Source organism: Xenopus laevis, chromosome 3S (genome assembly GCF_017654675.1).
Source record: "Xenopus laevis strain J_2021 chromosome 3S, Xenopus_laevis_v10.1, whole genome shotgun sequence".
NCBI classification, from domain to species: Eukaryota; Metazoa; Chordata; class Amphibia; order Anura; family Pipidae; genus Xenopus; species Xenopus laevis.
The window spans coordinates 88,740,120-88,754,896 of record NC_054376.1 but is presented as its reverse complement, the minus strand read 5'-3'; the positions used below and the strand labels follow the sequence as shown (position 1 = coordinate 88,754,896).

General features: G+C 36.8%; 1 protein-coding gene across 4 annotated transcripts in view; it reads left to right on the top strand.

Annotated features, from left to right (window-relative positions):
• rab3ip.S (RAB3A interacting protein S homeolog) overlaps positions 1 to 14,777 on the top strand; it is a 29,595-nt gene that overhangs the window by 1,622 nt on the left and 13,196 nt on the right. For 2 of the 4 annotated variants that reach the window (XM_018254291.2, XM_018254292.2), the window contains exon 2: positions 12,979 to 13,245. In XM_018254291.2, coding sequence (XP_018109780.1) covers positions 12,979 to 13,245 — 267 coding nt within the window. 4 annotated transcript variants of the gene reach the window in all.

Here is a 14,777-nt window from a genome sequence, read left to right as displayed (position 1 = left end):
CAGAATCAGTTTTAAGGCTAGTGTCACCAGACAGAACCTCCACCATATTATTTTCTCCTGTGGATAAACGCCTAAAACTGCTTATATGACATCCCATATTTTACATACAAGTCTATGGCATGGATGTGTCAGACATTTTTCTTTTGGTGGAGGATCTCCTGCTGTGACATTAGCCTGGGAGTTTAGTCTGCTATAAATGCAACCATATGGACAGTTTGCTCAACTGGTTGCAAGTATTGACCTCTAGGTAGTCCATTTCACAGACATTAACAAAATAGAATTGTATAGTAACCAGTCCATTTGTACATAAATTTGCCCGTACTGTTTTGGCAGATCACCCCCCCACTTTTTTTGTGGGGCATCTCCTGAATAAGTGAGTCCATATTACTGATGTAGCAACTTTTACACAAGTTGTTCACAGTTCATTTAACTAGATGGTTATTTTTTTCATTTTAAATTAATGCAGCCATGTTTTGCTGTATGATGTTGTAGGTTGGCTGTATGATGTTATTGATGAGTTTTATGAAAGGACAAGGAAAATGTGTCATTGATGTTAAGTCATTGGGCAGGCATACCTGTAGTGTGCTCTACAATCTCTGCAAAGTATAAATGTTTAGTTGTTTAAAACCCTAAGATTAAAAAAATAAATCCAAAAAATACTCAAAGTGCACATCTCTCTCACCAAAACCCGGTGTTTGTGCTCTAGCCTCTATTAGAAAGTGGTGCATGTGAAATTGCTGCAATCAGGATTGACCATTTTCTTCAACGAACATTTTAGACACAGTTTGACCTAAATTTTGCAGTACAGTAGGTGGGATTCTATTATATATGCAAATCTTGCGTATGCTTTAGAAAAATGTTTTTGTGATCCTTTCATGTGTCACTAACTAGCTAAATATTATCTTTCTTGGACAAGTCTCATTATGTTGGGCATCCCCCATTGTATCAGGCTTTACTTCCCCTTTTAGAATATTTTGTAATTGGAGTTATGTATAATGATCTCATCGCAGCATTAGACACCACCTACCACATAAAAGACTCTTGAGCTGTATTTGCAAATCTCTTGTTAGATTTGCTGATCAAGCTCTGATCATTATTGGTGCAAGTCAGTGATAGAATAATGCTAGATTCTGTCTGATAGGCTTAGGATGTGTGTTTATGTTCAATGACCTGCACAATGTGTGTAAATACACAATATAAGCAACAGTATAAAAAAGTAACTTTTTGTCAAATACATTTTTTAGTTAGTAGGGATATGGTTTCTGGTTATTTACTACTAAAATGAATTAGTAGTGAAATCATTACTGGTTATTTAAATGACTTGATAACCTTTGCAAAATTTGTTTTCAAATAGCATACAACAAATTACTTACTTGAATTGCTTTCTATTTTTTTCTAACATATAAGTTTAAAAAAATAGTCTTCTCCTTTTCACGTTTCCCTGTAGTAACGAAGTAGGTCATGCCACCAACCTTATAAATTGCTGCAGCTTGATATATTAGTTATACTCATTTTTCAAGGGGTTGTATTACCTTTAAATTAACTTTTAGTATAATTTAGAACATGGGTCTCCAACCTTTCTTACCTGTGAGCCACATTCTAATGTAAAAAGACTTGGGAAGCAACACAAGCATGAAAAAAGTCCCTGGGCGTGCCAAATAAGGGCTGTGATTGGCTATTTGGTAGCCCCTATGTGGTCTGGCATCCTACAGGAGGCTCTGTTTTTCAGTACCCCTGTTTTCATGCAACCAAAACTTGTCTCCAAGCCTGAAATCCAGAAGTAAACGCCTGCTTTGAGGCCACTGGGAGCAACATCCAAGGTGTTGGTGAGCAATATGCTGCCCCCAAGCCACTTGTTGGGGGATCAGTAATTTAGAGAATGATATCCTGAAAAATTTGCAATTGGTTGTTATTTGTGGATTTTGAAATATTTATTCAGCAGCTTTCCAGTTTGCAGTTTCAGTAGTCTGGTTGCTAGGGTCCAAATGACCTTAGCAACAATGCATTTATTTGAATAAAAACCTGGAATATGAATAAAAAGGGCAGTGCTTAGGGCAGCACCTGGTGTAAATCCGTTGCTGCATATACAGTAGATGGTATAATAATTTGTTATGCAGTCCTCCAGTTTCAGATTTAAAGATGGAAGATAAATGGTGAATGAGATACAGCCTTGTTGCACTCGCTATCAGTCTGGTTGTCAGGGTTACAGTGTTTTAAAGGTTGGAAAGATCAAGATTGCAAAACATCCTACAAAACTATAAAAATCCCAATTGAAAAATTGTTTATTATTCATAATTGTATTATCTAAGTCCCTGAAAGTTAATTTAAGCCTAATTAAGGTGACCATTGTATTTTGGCTAGGGATTTTTTGTGGGCAATGTAAAATGCTGAAGTACAAGAAATCAGGTGGATCAGGGGTTTCCCACTCTCTGATGCTGTTGCAGAAGCAGAGTTTTGGGAAAGCTGGGTTGATAATCTGTATAAACATTATCTGGAGTGCAGAAGTCCCTAATATATTTTTAGTTGTATGGAAATTGGCCTAATGTATGTTTTAAAAGTGCAGGGGATCATTTTAACTAGCCAAATGTAATTGTAATGTTCTGATGCAGGTATATTATCAGTTCTCTGGAAAGATTTAGACCTGGGGTTTTTTGGATAAGTGATCTTTCCATAATTTGGCTCTCCATACCTTAAGTCTGCTGAAAATATTTAAACATTAAATAATCCCAGTTTTGCCATCAATATGGATTCGTGCAGCTTAGTCAGGATCAATTATCAGTCTATTTTATTATCACGAAGAAAAAGATAATTAGATCTATTTGCTTAAAATGAAGTCTATGGGAGGTGACCTTTCTGAAATTCTGAACTTCCTGTGTTTTTTGTACAAGAGATCCCATACCTGTATATCGGAGACATTTTAACAGATGCCTATAGTGCGTATGCATCTGCCATATATTGATTCTGGTGCTGGGAAATGTGTTTTATGCACATCTAGCTCGTCTACTAGTTATACCATCAGTTAGTGTGATGTTTGTTTGAAATGTAACAGGCATGCCTTAATTAATGCGTGTTTTTCTGTCAAAACTGTCTGGCCCTCTTGAATCTGACAGGCTATATACAGAAATATCTTGCACAGTGCAAACATTGTTATTCATTTTGCCCTCTATTAAATATCTACGAATTATATTGCTTATATGTGGAGAAAAGAGGATTCAAATAGAACCAGGCTTCCTAGGCCAGGCCGTATAAACAACTTCTACCCAAGAGCAGAATGCAAGATGCTGAAAGAAACAGAGATTTGCTAAGAACCCTAAAATTTCATCATGTGACCTACATGTAACCAAAGTCAGCATTTCACCAGAAGAACCTGATACCAACTGTAAAACTTGGAATGGAAAAAGAAATAGAGAGTTCTTGAATGTCCAAGTCAAAGACCAGTACTGTGAGGAGTGGGCATTTGGGTACGGGGCAAATTTTTCCAGTAAGTTCTTAAGCACAATACTTGTATTAATATGTTTTATTACCCACAGTACAGTTTAGGGTTTTTGGATGTTAATCAGCAAAAGCAAATTCTCATGAATTTTTCAAATGTAATGTTTTTAAACCTCACAAACAAACCAAAGATATATTTTTTATGAGATAAATGTATACAAATGTGGGCAAGGTGCTTGGGCCATTTGATATATAATTGCTAGTCACTGAGGGAATGCAGAGATATTGCTCTTAGTTGGCCAGTTAGATGGCAAAATGAGCTGTTGCCCAGTTGCAAACTTGAATAAATCCTTGAATTCCACATCACTGATTATAACTACCATCAATCTACAAGAATAGTATATTGACTATGCATTTTTTTTTTTAAAAAATAAATGAATAATTCTATTTCACTCAAGCAATTTCAGTAAAATTACAAGTGTTTCAGTGCAATAACCCAAAACATTAAGGAAGAGTCAATGCTTTTAATGTCACTGAAAATGTATATATCGTAAACATATATCTAAATGAATTTAATATGTAAAATAAAATACAGGTATTGTGTCCATTACCAGAAACCCAGTGTTTAGAAAGCTCTAATCACCCATAGACTCCATCTGGTTTTCTCTGTAATAATAAAACAGTTCCTTGTACTTGATCCAAACTAAGATATAAATAAACTTTATTTGAGCCCAAACAATCCTATAGGGTTTATTTTTTGTTTAATTTTTTTTAGCAGGGTTGTGGTATGCAGATCCAAATTAGGTAAAGATCCCTTATGGGGAAAAGCCTGCTCATTCTAGATAACAGGTCCCATACCTGTAGTGAAGTGTAATGTTTAGCTTGGTCACTCCATAGTAAATACACATGTAGATCAATTCACTGTCATAGGGAGTATGTAGATCACCTAAATACTCCCTTTGACATTTTGCTTATCTGTGTGTTAAATAAGGTGGGTAAAGGATCATTAGAGGTGGTTTTAAAACACTAAGGAGCAATGTTCCCTCTAATTCCTTGTTCGCTATGTGTGCAAAAAAATTACGCGTGGTGCGCATTTTTTTTTAAAATGTGTGTTCGCAGCAGAATGAATACAAAACTTTTTTTTCACACAATTATTTGTGCACACCAATAATTGTGTACGCTGGCCTCAAAATTTGTGTGTGTCCACATGAGCGCACAGCTTACAGGGAACATTGCTCGGTATTGAATATATTATTTTTATACATAAGGGAAATTTCTGTATTTGATAACCAAGATAAAAGTGATTTAAGAAAATGTCTGCCGCCATCATTGCAGAGTTGTGGGCTTGCTTTTTTGTGTTTCAGGCATAGTAGTCTTTGCTAAGTACTAATAGATCAACATATTCTAATGTATAGTAATAATGTTCTCTTGTGGGTTTCTCCTTCAAGGGTTTTGCTGTCATTGTTCCAAATCCATTATTAGGACTTTAAACCACTGGGAGTTTTTGTTATTGCTTTCAGTGCTGTATCGCTAGTCTGCTTGAAACTCTCCACGGCAAAGACATTAAACTTGCATGATCAACCTCTCATCTTTGCTTTGTTTCATGCCTTTGTAATTCTATCCTTGGTTTTTAGATTTGCACTCTTCTGAACAGTGGATAATTATCTTTTGCAACTGGAGAATAGTTTTCTAATGGCTTATCATTGGTGAGCAAACATTGAATTCAAACAGGCTGCACATTTTACAATTCAATATTTTCCTTGCAGAAAGCTCTACATAATCTTAATTTAATGAAGTAAGAAATAAGGCCTCAGCAACTACAGTCGCTATAAGGATTTACTACCTCTGGGGCTCATTTTCACGGTGTGTGTGTGTGTGGTACGGCATGTAAAATATAATCTGTTGTTTAGCCGTCATAATGCCTGCTAAAGTAAAACTAGAGGCCTGAGAGCTAAGTGATGACCCCCCCCCCCCATGCATGTTATTTATGTAGGGAATAATGAACTCGCTTTTGGAAAATGATGATGGTTTTAGACACCTCATAGTTCCATGACCTGCATGAAAGCACTCTGCCGTCTGCCTCTAGCCCAGGGGTCAGCAACCTTTACGATCATAAGAGCCATTTTGCCCCTCTCCAGCTAAAGAAAAAAGTCTGGAGCCGCAAAACATAACACAGCTTATAAACTTTTTTAATTTTAACTGTTACAACAACAGAATACAACAAACAGAAGTGCATTGTGTATATGCAGGGCTACTTTGAATAAAATTAAACACTGAATAGCCCTATTAAATGCTAGTGTTCTCATCTGTTTAATGTGACTTCTGTTTCTGAAGCTCCATGCTGATCGTCTCTCTCTTGTCTTGAGTGTGTGACCGCGGTAAGGACCATGAAGAATCATCTTGCTGTGGCTCAGTCTTGCCACTCCTGGGACGTCTATACAGCCCTCGCACCTGCTGGCAGCTTCTTGAGTATGCTTACCGCGGTCGCACACTCAAGAAGCCACCAGCAGGTGCGAGGGCTGTAAATACGACCTGACAGACAAAGGCGCAAGACTGAGCCGCAGCAAGCAGGCTGAAGAGCCACATGCGGCTCTAGAGCCGCAGGTTCCCTACCCCTGCTCTAGCCTATTGATGGCTTGAACTCCTTGGTGACTTATATCCTTTTTTTTTTACAATATGTGTGAACATAATTTCATATCCATCTATCATATACTTTATATTTTGCAAAGAGGAGAGTAGCCTGGGTGCTGATAAAAAGCATCCATTTAAATTCACTACAGCAGGTCTTGGTAAGGCAAAAAGTTTTATTTACCTAGTAACCCATCATTAAGGTTACAGCCAATGTCACTTCTCAAGCAAAACAAACATTGAGAAAGGTCACTGGCTTTGACCGTGCATTGGGCTACTATGCAAAACTTTTTTGGATTTATCAAGATCTGTACTTTGTAAATGATATGCTTAATTATGTAATTTGAGTGACACAACTCACCAAATCTTGTATATTATTACAAATGATAATATACTCTTTTAGCATTGGATAGTTCTTGGGACTTCATAAGAAAGCTGTATGTGGAACTTTTATTATTGGTTCCATCTGACTTTATAGTCTTTATGTACTAAGATCATCCGTGTGTGTGTGTGTGTGTGTAGCCTTCTCTTGCTTCCACATTATATTTCACTAGTAGCTATCCAGACCAGAAGAGCTTGTCTCAATATGTACTGATATTAACTACTTCTCGGCTGGCACATTATATAAAGATAGATAGATATAGGTATATTTTAAAGCAAAGTGTAGAGAGTCTATTTATTTTTCATAAATAAGCAAACATTACATCTTTTTTTTAAATTTTGAGTTAGAGTCAGTGACCCCCCCTCCCTCCCAGAGCTGCTTTAGTAGGTGAAAAATGAAATTTTACACTTCAATATTACGAAAATGGTCACAGATAGAAAATAGAAAGTAACTGGAAAAAGTCTTTATCTCTGGTGATCTATCTGAAACCAATTGAACTGAAAAAGTGTTTAAAGGTAAATAACCCCTTTAAATTAGATTTTGTCTTAGTGCATTGCACTTGCATGTATAAATGAGCATTCTTTTTAAAAGCATGGTTGCATAATTTTGGGTGCATTGAGCTGAAACCACCTGATTGTGTGCAAGCACAATACATCATTTATTAAAAGGCTTGTGCAATAAATAAGTAAAGAGCGTTTAACTTCCATCTGACAGAGTAGCCACGACCTTGGCACCGCAGAAGGAAAGAGAATATTGCAGAGGGGTAAAGTCTCACTGGAAAACAGAAACAGGTTCTGCAAGGACATCCTCTGTCCACAATATTGTTTGTGTTACAAGGTTTCCTACTCTACTTAATTTTAGGAACATACTCATAATTAAAAACAATGCAGACAATTTATTGATACTTTTCAATGTATGGTAGTGCAGTTTTTTTGTATCGGATGCTGTGTGCTGTTTGCTAAAAGCACCTATGACAATGTAGTCTATTTTTACTTATGTAATTAGGCCCATAACTGCCACATGCTTTACATCAGGGGTCCCCAACCTTTTTTACCCATGAGCCACATTCAAATGTAAAAAGAGTTGGGGAGCAACACAAGCACGAAAAAGTCCCTTGAGGTGCCAAATAAGGGTTGTTATTGGCTATTTGGTAGCCCCTATGTGGACTGGCATCCTACAGGAGACTCTACTTGGCAATATACTTAGTTTTTATGCAATTAAAACTTGCTTCCAACAGTTGCTCACAAGCTACTGGTTGGGGATCACTGATTTACATGATATATTAGCAGGATTTTTGTATGTAATTTGGTTTCATTTGACATGTATGATTGCTTTCATAGTGTCAGAAATCTCTGCAATGTATGGGCAGTAATTTAGGCTAAATGTAAGAGACCTGGGATGACCATTCGGTGCGTTCTTTATTTTTTGTAGGGAAATCCTAACCTCCCACCAGCCAAAGAGCTGAAAACAAGAAAATTAAAGGCATTCAACATAATTAAAGGATTTCATATACAAAAATGTGGCAGAACCTTTTTTCCCCCTCCAAAACATTTAAAGTGGAAAATAGTTTGGCTGTATATTTTGTGGGTGATTCTGTTTGGCTTAATTGGTGCATCCCTGCAATCCATTAAAGGAACAGTAACATTAAAAATGTAATTGTTTTAAAGTCATTAAAATATAGTGTGTTGTTGCCCTGTGTTTAAGCAAAATAATTTGTGCACATGTTCCCGTACTTCTCTTGAGTACATATGCAGCATAGCTGTAGTATCTCTCAGCTGACACATTGCATATGGGCTACTCTTCTATTACCAGTTCAGTTTGGTGCTTAAAGACACCTATGCCTATCAGAATATTCTGATTTGGGGGGGTTCATGTATCATGGTGTGTAGCCTGGTTGTGTCATTTTTACACTGGTATACCTTTCCTATTTGTTGAAGTTTGCAGTCAGACTGGTTTTCCTGCTGAGCCAATCAAAAGAGGAAATATCAGGGAGCAAGGGAACAGACAACATCCAAGATGCCTTATGGTTTCTTTAACTTAAAAGGGTTTGTTAACCTTTGAGTTAAATTTTAGTATGATGTAGATATATCAGACAAATAGCGATTGTTTCTAATGTTTGTATGATTTGTAGATTTTGCGTTATTTAGCTTTTTATTCCACAGCTCTGCAGTTTGCAATTCCAACAATCTGGTTGCTAGGGTCCAAGTTACCCTAGCAACCATATATTGATTTGAATAAGAGACTCAAATAAGAATGGGAGAAGGCCTGAATAGAAAGATGATTAATATTAAGTAGAAATAGCAATACATTTGTAGCCTTAGCATTTGTTTTAAGATGGAATCAGTAACTTCCATCTGAAAACTGGAAAGTCAGAAGGCAAGAAGGAAAATAATTTAAAAAAATATATAAATAATAAATATTGATGACCAATTGAGCATTCTATAATGGCCCCATGGCTACACAGCTTGTTTATATAAACTGTAGTAATGTTTCTGAAGCAAACACCAGTTCTCCCAGTGCAGGGCAACTGTACATTATATTCTCATTCCTTTAAAACTCTTTCTTCTTTTGGTGTTACTGTTGCTTTAAAGGTGAACCTCCCCTTTAATCAAAGGCTTCTACAGGATGGTAGCATGAAAGAATGGTTGTGAATTATTTTGTGTAACTTTTTTTTGTAATCTTTTTGTACCTTTAGAATATTTATACAGTGTTTTAGAGCTGTTCAGTGTGTTTGTATACAGGGTATGCTTTTTTTCTGTTTTTTTTTCTGTTCGCTGCTTGTTCTTTAAATGCCATGTTCTCTTATGCACTTTCAGCCTATGATTAAGTGCTTCTTGGGCACAAAACATGTAAACCGTCTGAAATGTTTTAAATGGAAACACTTTCTTTCTTATGGATTTCGTGAGCCAATTTCAGACGACTTCGGAAAACGCTGCGCCGCGTGTGCTTTAGCGCAGGCGACTTTTCATTATAGCCTATGGGACGAGACGCTGAGGCAGTTCGGGGAGATTGTCGCCCAGAAGACGAGGCGATTAGTCGCCAGGCGTCAAAATCTCCCTGAATCTCCTCGTGTGAACTAACAAGGTTTATGCTTATTAATTGGTAAAATAGTAACCTTATCTATCTTAGCTCTTAGAGCATTAGAGTTAATTAGATTAAACTTTGTTTAGAATAATTATTGCTCATATACTATTGCATGTTTGACCTTGACAAGAAAAACTGTGTAAACAATCTCTCTCTCTTTAAATAGTTAGATGATTTTTAGTGTAGCCAAAGCTGAATTCATTTTCTTGCATTAACCACTGGTGTATGTCAACTTCATTTACATTCTAGTGTATGTCAACTTCATTTGCAGACTTTTGCATTAGGGGAATTAAAATATAGTGTTGGAAGTTAAGTTGTGGAATTTGCTGATCATTACAAGGATACTTTAACCTTTTTAAACATTTCTGGAAAGATGAAATCCTAATAAAAGGCACATCTACAAATTTCCTTTTACACACGCTATTAAGATATATTCTACAAACTATGCAAGAATATCCCCTATTTATACATACAAATAAAACCTGGTACTCTATACGCAAAAGAGAAAACATATCTCCTTACAATTCCATACACCTGACCTGGCTTAGAAACAAAAACCTAGCTCCAGGAATAAGCAATACTTTATTTCAAACCTGGCAGTCATTAGGTATACGAAACATTATAGATGTGACCACAGAGAGATTCACACTCTTACCCATACCAGACTTGATGCAGAAATAACCTTTCTTACATAACCATTAACCAATTAGTACATTTTGTCAAACAAAAATTAAAACAATTTACGGATGCAGATAAAAACTCACTGTGGGCTCATCATAATACTGTAAAATGCACACACAAATCTATAGACTATAGAATAGAATATAGACTACAACAAATCCAAAATTAAGCTAACAAAATGGACAATCCCACAGACAGGAGCACAAGACATTCTCCAATATGACACACGTGATGAAATGTCTGCTTGCCAATAAATATCAGGAAATGTCTGTGCAAATCTTGCACATCATATTTAACACCATCTTGCACAAATCAGATTTATTAGACCCAGAGGATGCAAAAAGTCTGAATCCAAAAAAATACTCCATCTTCAACCTGTCAAGGTCCTGTAGAAGTCACAAGCAGAGGTCCTATTTGCAATTTGAAGATATTATGGTCTGTGCTGGGTTTCGTACAATAAACGGAACATTTTAGGCTTTTCCGCCGATTCCACTGAATTTACAAAAAATTTGGACTTTTCAGGCGTCAAATCCGAAAAATTTGGATTTTCCACTCAACAATCTGAAAACCTTCTCATTTTTCATGCGACAATCCAAATTGTCGGATTCTGGTTATGTCTTTTTTTTTATTATAAACACAGAAAAATTCGGATTTTGATAAATAACCCACAAAATGTCACAGCTGCTATTTTTAGCAAATTTTCCTCCAATGTAAGTATCAGTAAACCAGACTAAGCTCTGGCTGAAGGACTAGCAGCAGCAGCTAGAAAAGCCACAACAAAAACTTCATTCCATTCTCCATCTTGACTAGATCAAACAAAAAATATAAGAAGATTTTTCAACACTTGGCTCGCTTACATGAATACTTTACCACAAACAACCAGACACTTAACAATACTATTCTTTCAACATACTACATGGCATGAAACAGGTCATGGTCATGTACGGGTTTCAAAAAAAATGCACCCATGCAGGACTCATGCGGTAAGCACAGCTCTCCAGTTCAAACCCATACATTTTATTGTCTTAATTTATTGCTTTTTACTAATCATTGCTTGATTCACTACTAAATAAACACCTACATTTATGAAGTAGTTCATCAAGGTCGGAGCTTGGCACAGCTTGTTTTCCTGCACCCACTAAATTGTTCTTAGATTTAAGACACAGCACAGCCATGAGATACTATGTAGACATCTGGAGATACAGTGAGCGAAGCCTGGTGAGGAGCTCTAAATAGAAACCTAATCTTAAACTGCATATCTAACATCAAACACCTGTTATATCATCTACCCAAATCATCTATATGAGGAGTGCCCATACTCTAGTCATGATGTCCCATTATGATCTACATAAAAGCATTGTTAGCATTCTGTTCCATGGAAAATATTATTTAAATATTGATTTGTGAGAATGTATATTGCTATATTTAACAAACAACTATTTCTTATGTAACCTTGACATAATACATATCTGAATGAAAAGCATAAAATAGGGGGATGATCTAGACAAGTTGTTTGTTTACAGTGTCTTGAGATCTACTGATCACCAATGGTCTAATGGTCTACTTGTAGATCCCGATCTACCTTTTGGGCACCCCTGATCTATATCATCTATCAAATCTGTGGTTGCACAGTAGTATGTCTGACCCTGTCAGTGGCCATGCATTTACCAACTGTTGGGGTTGGACTGCTATTTAGCCCTCTATGTGGATAGTCAAAGTTAAACATCACCCAACCATTCAATGATCTGGCTCATATAAGTATACATGCTGATCCAAATTCATTTCTTACATGAATGCAAAAATCCTTGCCCAAGTTTATGGGGCTGATTTATGAGCTATTAGTCATCAGAGTTGTTGTAATTGTAAGAAAATGTAAAATAGAGCTTAATCTAGCCCATGTTTTCTTGCGTTAATTGCTTTTTTTTTTCTGGAAAAAAATGAAGAGCTCTCCACCTAAAGATTGGCAAGTCTTAATTTGTTTCCTAAAAAACATGCTTGTGGGAAAGAAAATCCTGCACGAAGAAGAAATAAAGCAATCAATGGAAAAAAATGTGAGCAAAATTAAGACGTTTTTTCGGCTTTCTTTCTGCAGACCTGATGATGAAAGGATTATTAACCCCCAAATGTCAAGCTTTGTGCTGTCATATATCAACATACATCAGGATTTGGCAGATGTTCTTTATATTAACTTTGGCAAAGTTATGTGCTATATCTAGCCATTATGTAGAGGGGAAAAACGTTTTATAGGAAATAGGAAAATAATTATATTTCATAGAGTTTCAATACATCGTGCAAAGTACACATCTCTTGTTTTCTGATTGACAAAAATCCCTTTTTCATGATGTTTGCATTAAATAAAATGTTGCAAAATATTGTACTCCACAGAAGGGCTTGTGTATAAGAATATTTTAGTTTATGTTACTGATGTCCGAAATAATTGCTGTGAGCAGATCTATATACGATAAAATGTAGCCTTCAGTGACCAAAGTGATCTTCAGGAAAAGTGTAAAAAGTTTTGAAAACAAAATATTTCTCAGGCAAGTGCCCGTTATAATCAGGTAGAAAGCCATATAAAACATTCCTTTTTTTACTAGTTATTCTGCATTTGGTCCGTATAATGAACCTAAAGCGCCAAGTTGTATTGCTTGCTTTGTGATATATAACGGCACTCAAGTTTGCCTACTATCATCTGCTACATTTTATAACCTTTATTATTTAATAAAGTGAATGATTAATTCACTAATTTACTCATAATACAAATCATTTAGCAGGCCTCTGGATGATGTGTTTACTATGGCCAGCGACCCTCTGGAAGGCTTTCATGAAGTGAATCTTGCTTCACCTACGACTCCAGATCTGGGAGTGCGTGATGTCAAAGCTCAGGAACCTACTACCTCTCCGAATCCAATCTATCGGCCCCATTTAACTGCTAGCCCCAGCCCTATTCAGCCCAACACTTTGAATGCTGCTGACCTTCCAACTCAGCCAGTGTACTCTTCTCCAAGGCATCTAAACTGTGGAAACACTACAGGCATAAGGTAAACCATCTGTTAATCCGAAATCTCCAGTATAATCCTAGACAGGAATGACAGTCTCCAGAAACTATTTCATAATAAGATTTGTAAAAGCAATTAATGCATGTTGTTGTACTGCTGCAGTACAATATGTTTTATTGTCCTCCCCAGACATTTGGGGGTAAAAATAGTTTTAAAACATTCACTGCTATAATAATAATGGGTTCATGCAATTGTTTAGCTCAATGAACTTTTATTGTGTGGCTGACATGCTCATACATAAGTTATTTAAATATTTTTTTTGCATATGTTGCTAGAAGTCTTGGATCAGGAGATCATTAGAACAAATACTTGTAATGTTTTCAGCTTTGGAAATTAGAGGGCCAGCCAGAAAGAGATTCTTTGCTATATAACCACTCAAAATACTCTTCACTATTCTCCATACCCCCACCATATTGTGGCCCTAAGTGTGACACATGATACTGTGGGCAGAATAATCAATTACACACAGATCCCAAACTCTAAGGAATGCAGTAGGTCTGTGTTAAACTAGCAACAGAACGAATACATTAATACATGGAAAACCTGTCTGGGTTGCTAGGAGGACTCATGGCAAAGCAGATGCTAATAATTCATACTAACCTCTAATGATTATAGGAATTACAAACAGTATGCCACAGATCAGCCTCATTAGCAGAGCAGCACATACAGGTAGGCCCATAAATCTTTGGACAGAGACAACTTCTTTCTAATTTTGGTTCTGTACATTAACACAATGAATTTTAAATGAAACAACCCAGATGCTTTAATTCAGTGGGTTGAACAATAAGATTGCATAAAAATGTGAGGAACTGAAGCCTTTTATGAACACGATCACTTCATTTTAGGAGCTCAAAAGTAATTAGACAAATTAAAAAACTGAAAATAAAATGTAAATTTCTAATACTTGGTTGATAACCGTTTGCTGGTTCAAGTTTTCATTTGCCCCACTTTATATCGAATCAATTGAATCGAGTTATTTAAATGAACTTCCTTTCTTGCCATTCTTTCACACAGTCCTCCAGTGGCCATCTTAGGTGCATTTTTACACAAAATTATCACTATCGTTGCTATTTGGATACGCTAGTTGCCCAAAATATCTTGCACAATTGTAACTGGTCAGGCAACCTTGATTCAACAGCCACAATGCCGACCCGTCTCCCTCTCTGTGCTTAAAACATTTGCTTTGGAGCAGGTCAAAGGGGTGCCGCATCACTAGTGCAATGAGCACAATATATGAGCCAGCTTTTTGCTGCCCCTCGTAACTGGCTGCTTGCTGCCGCCTGAGGCAAGGTTCTCATCTTGCCTCATGGCAGGAGTAGCCTGGCCAGGAACAGGAGGATGGAGGAGGTAGAGGAAGCAAGGAAGAAGAGTGTCTCTCCAGTCCCGAAGAGGTGGGGGTGGAGAGAAGGGTCACTGGGTCCTGCAGCATTTAGGCTCTTAGTGCTCACAGGAGGGTGACAGAAAGGGAGGTTGGGGGGTCAGAGGCAGGGGGGATTGGGGGGGGGGGAAGAGGA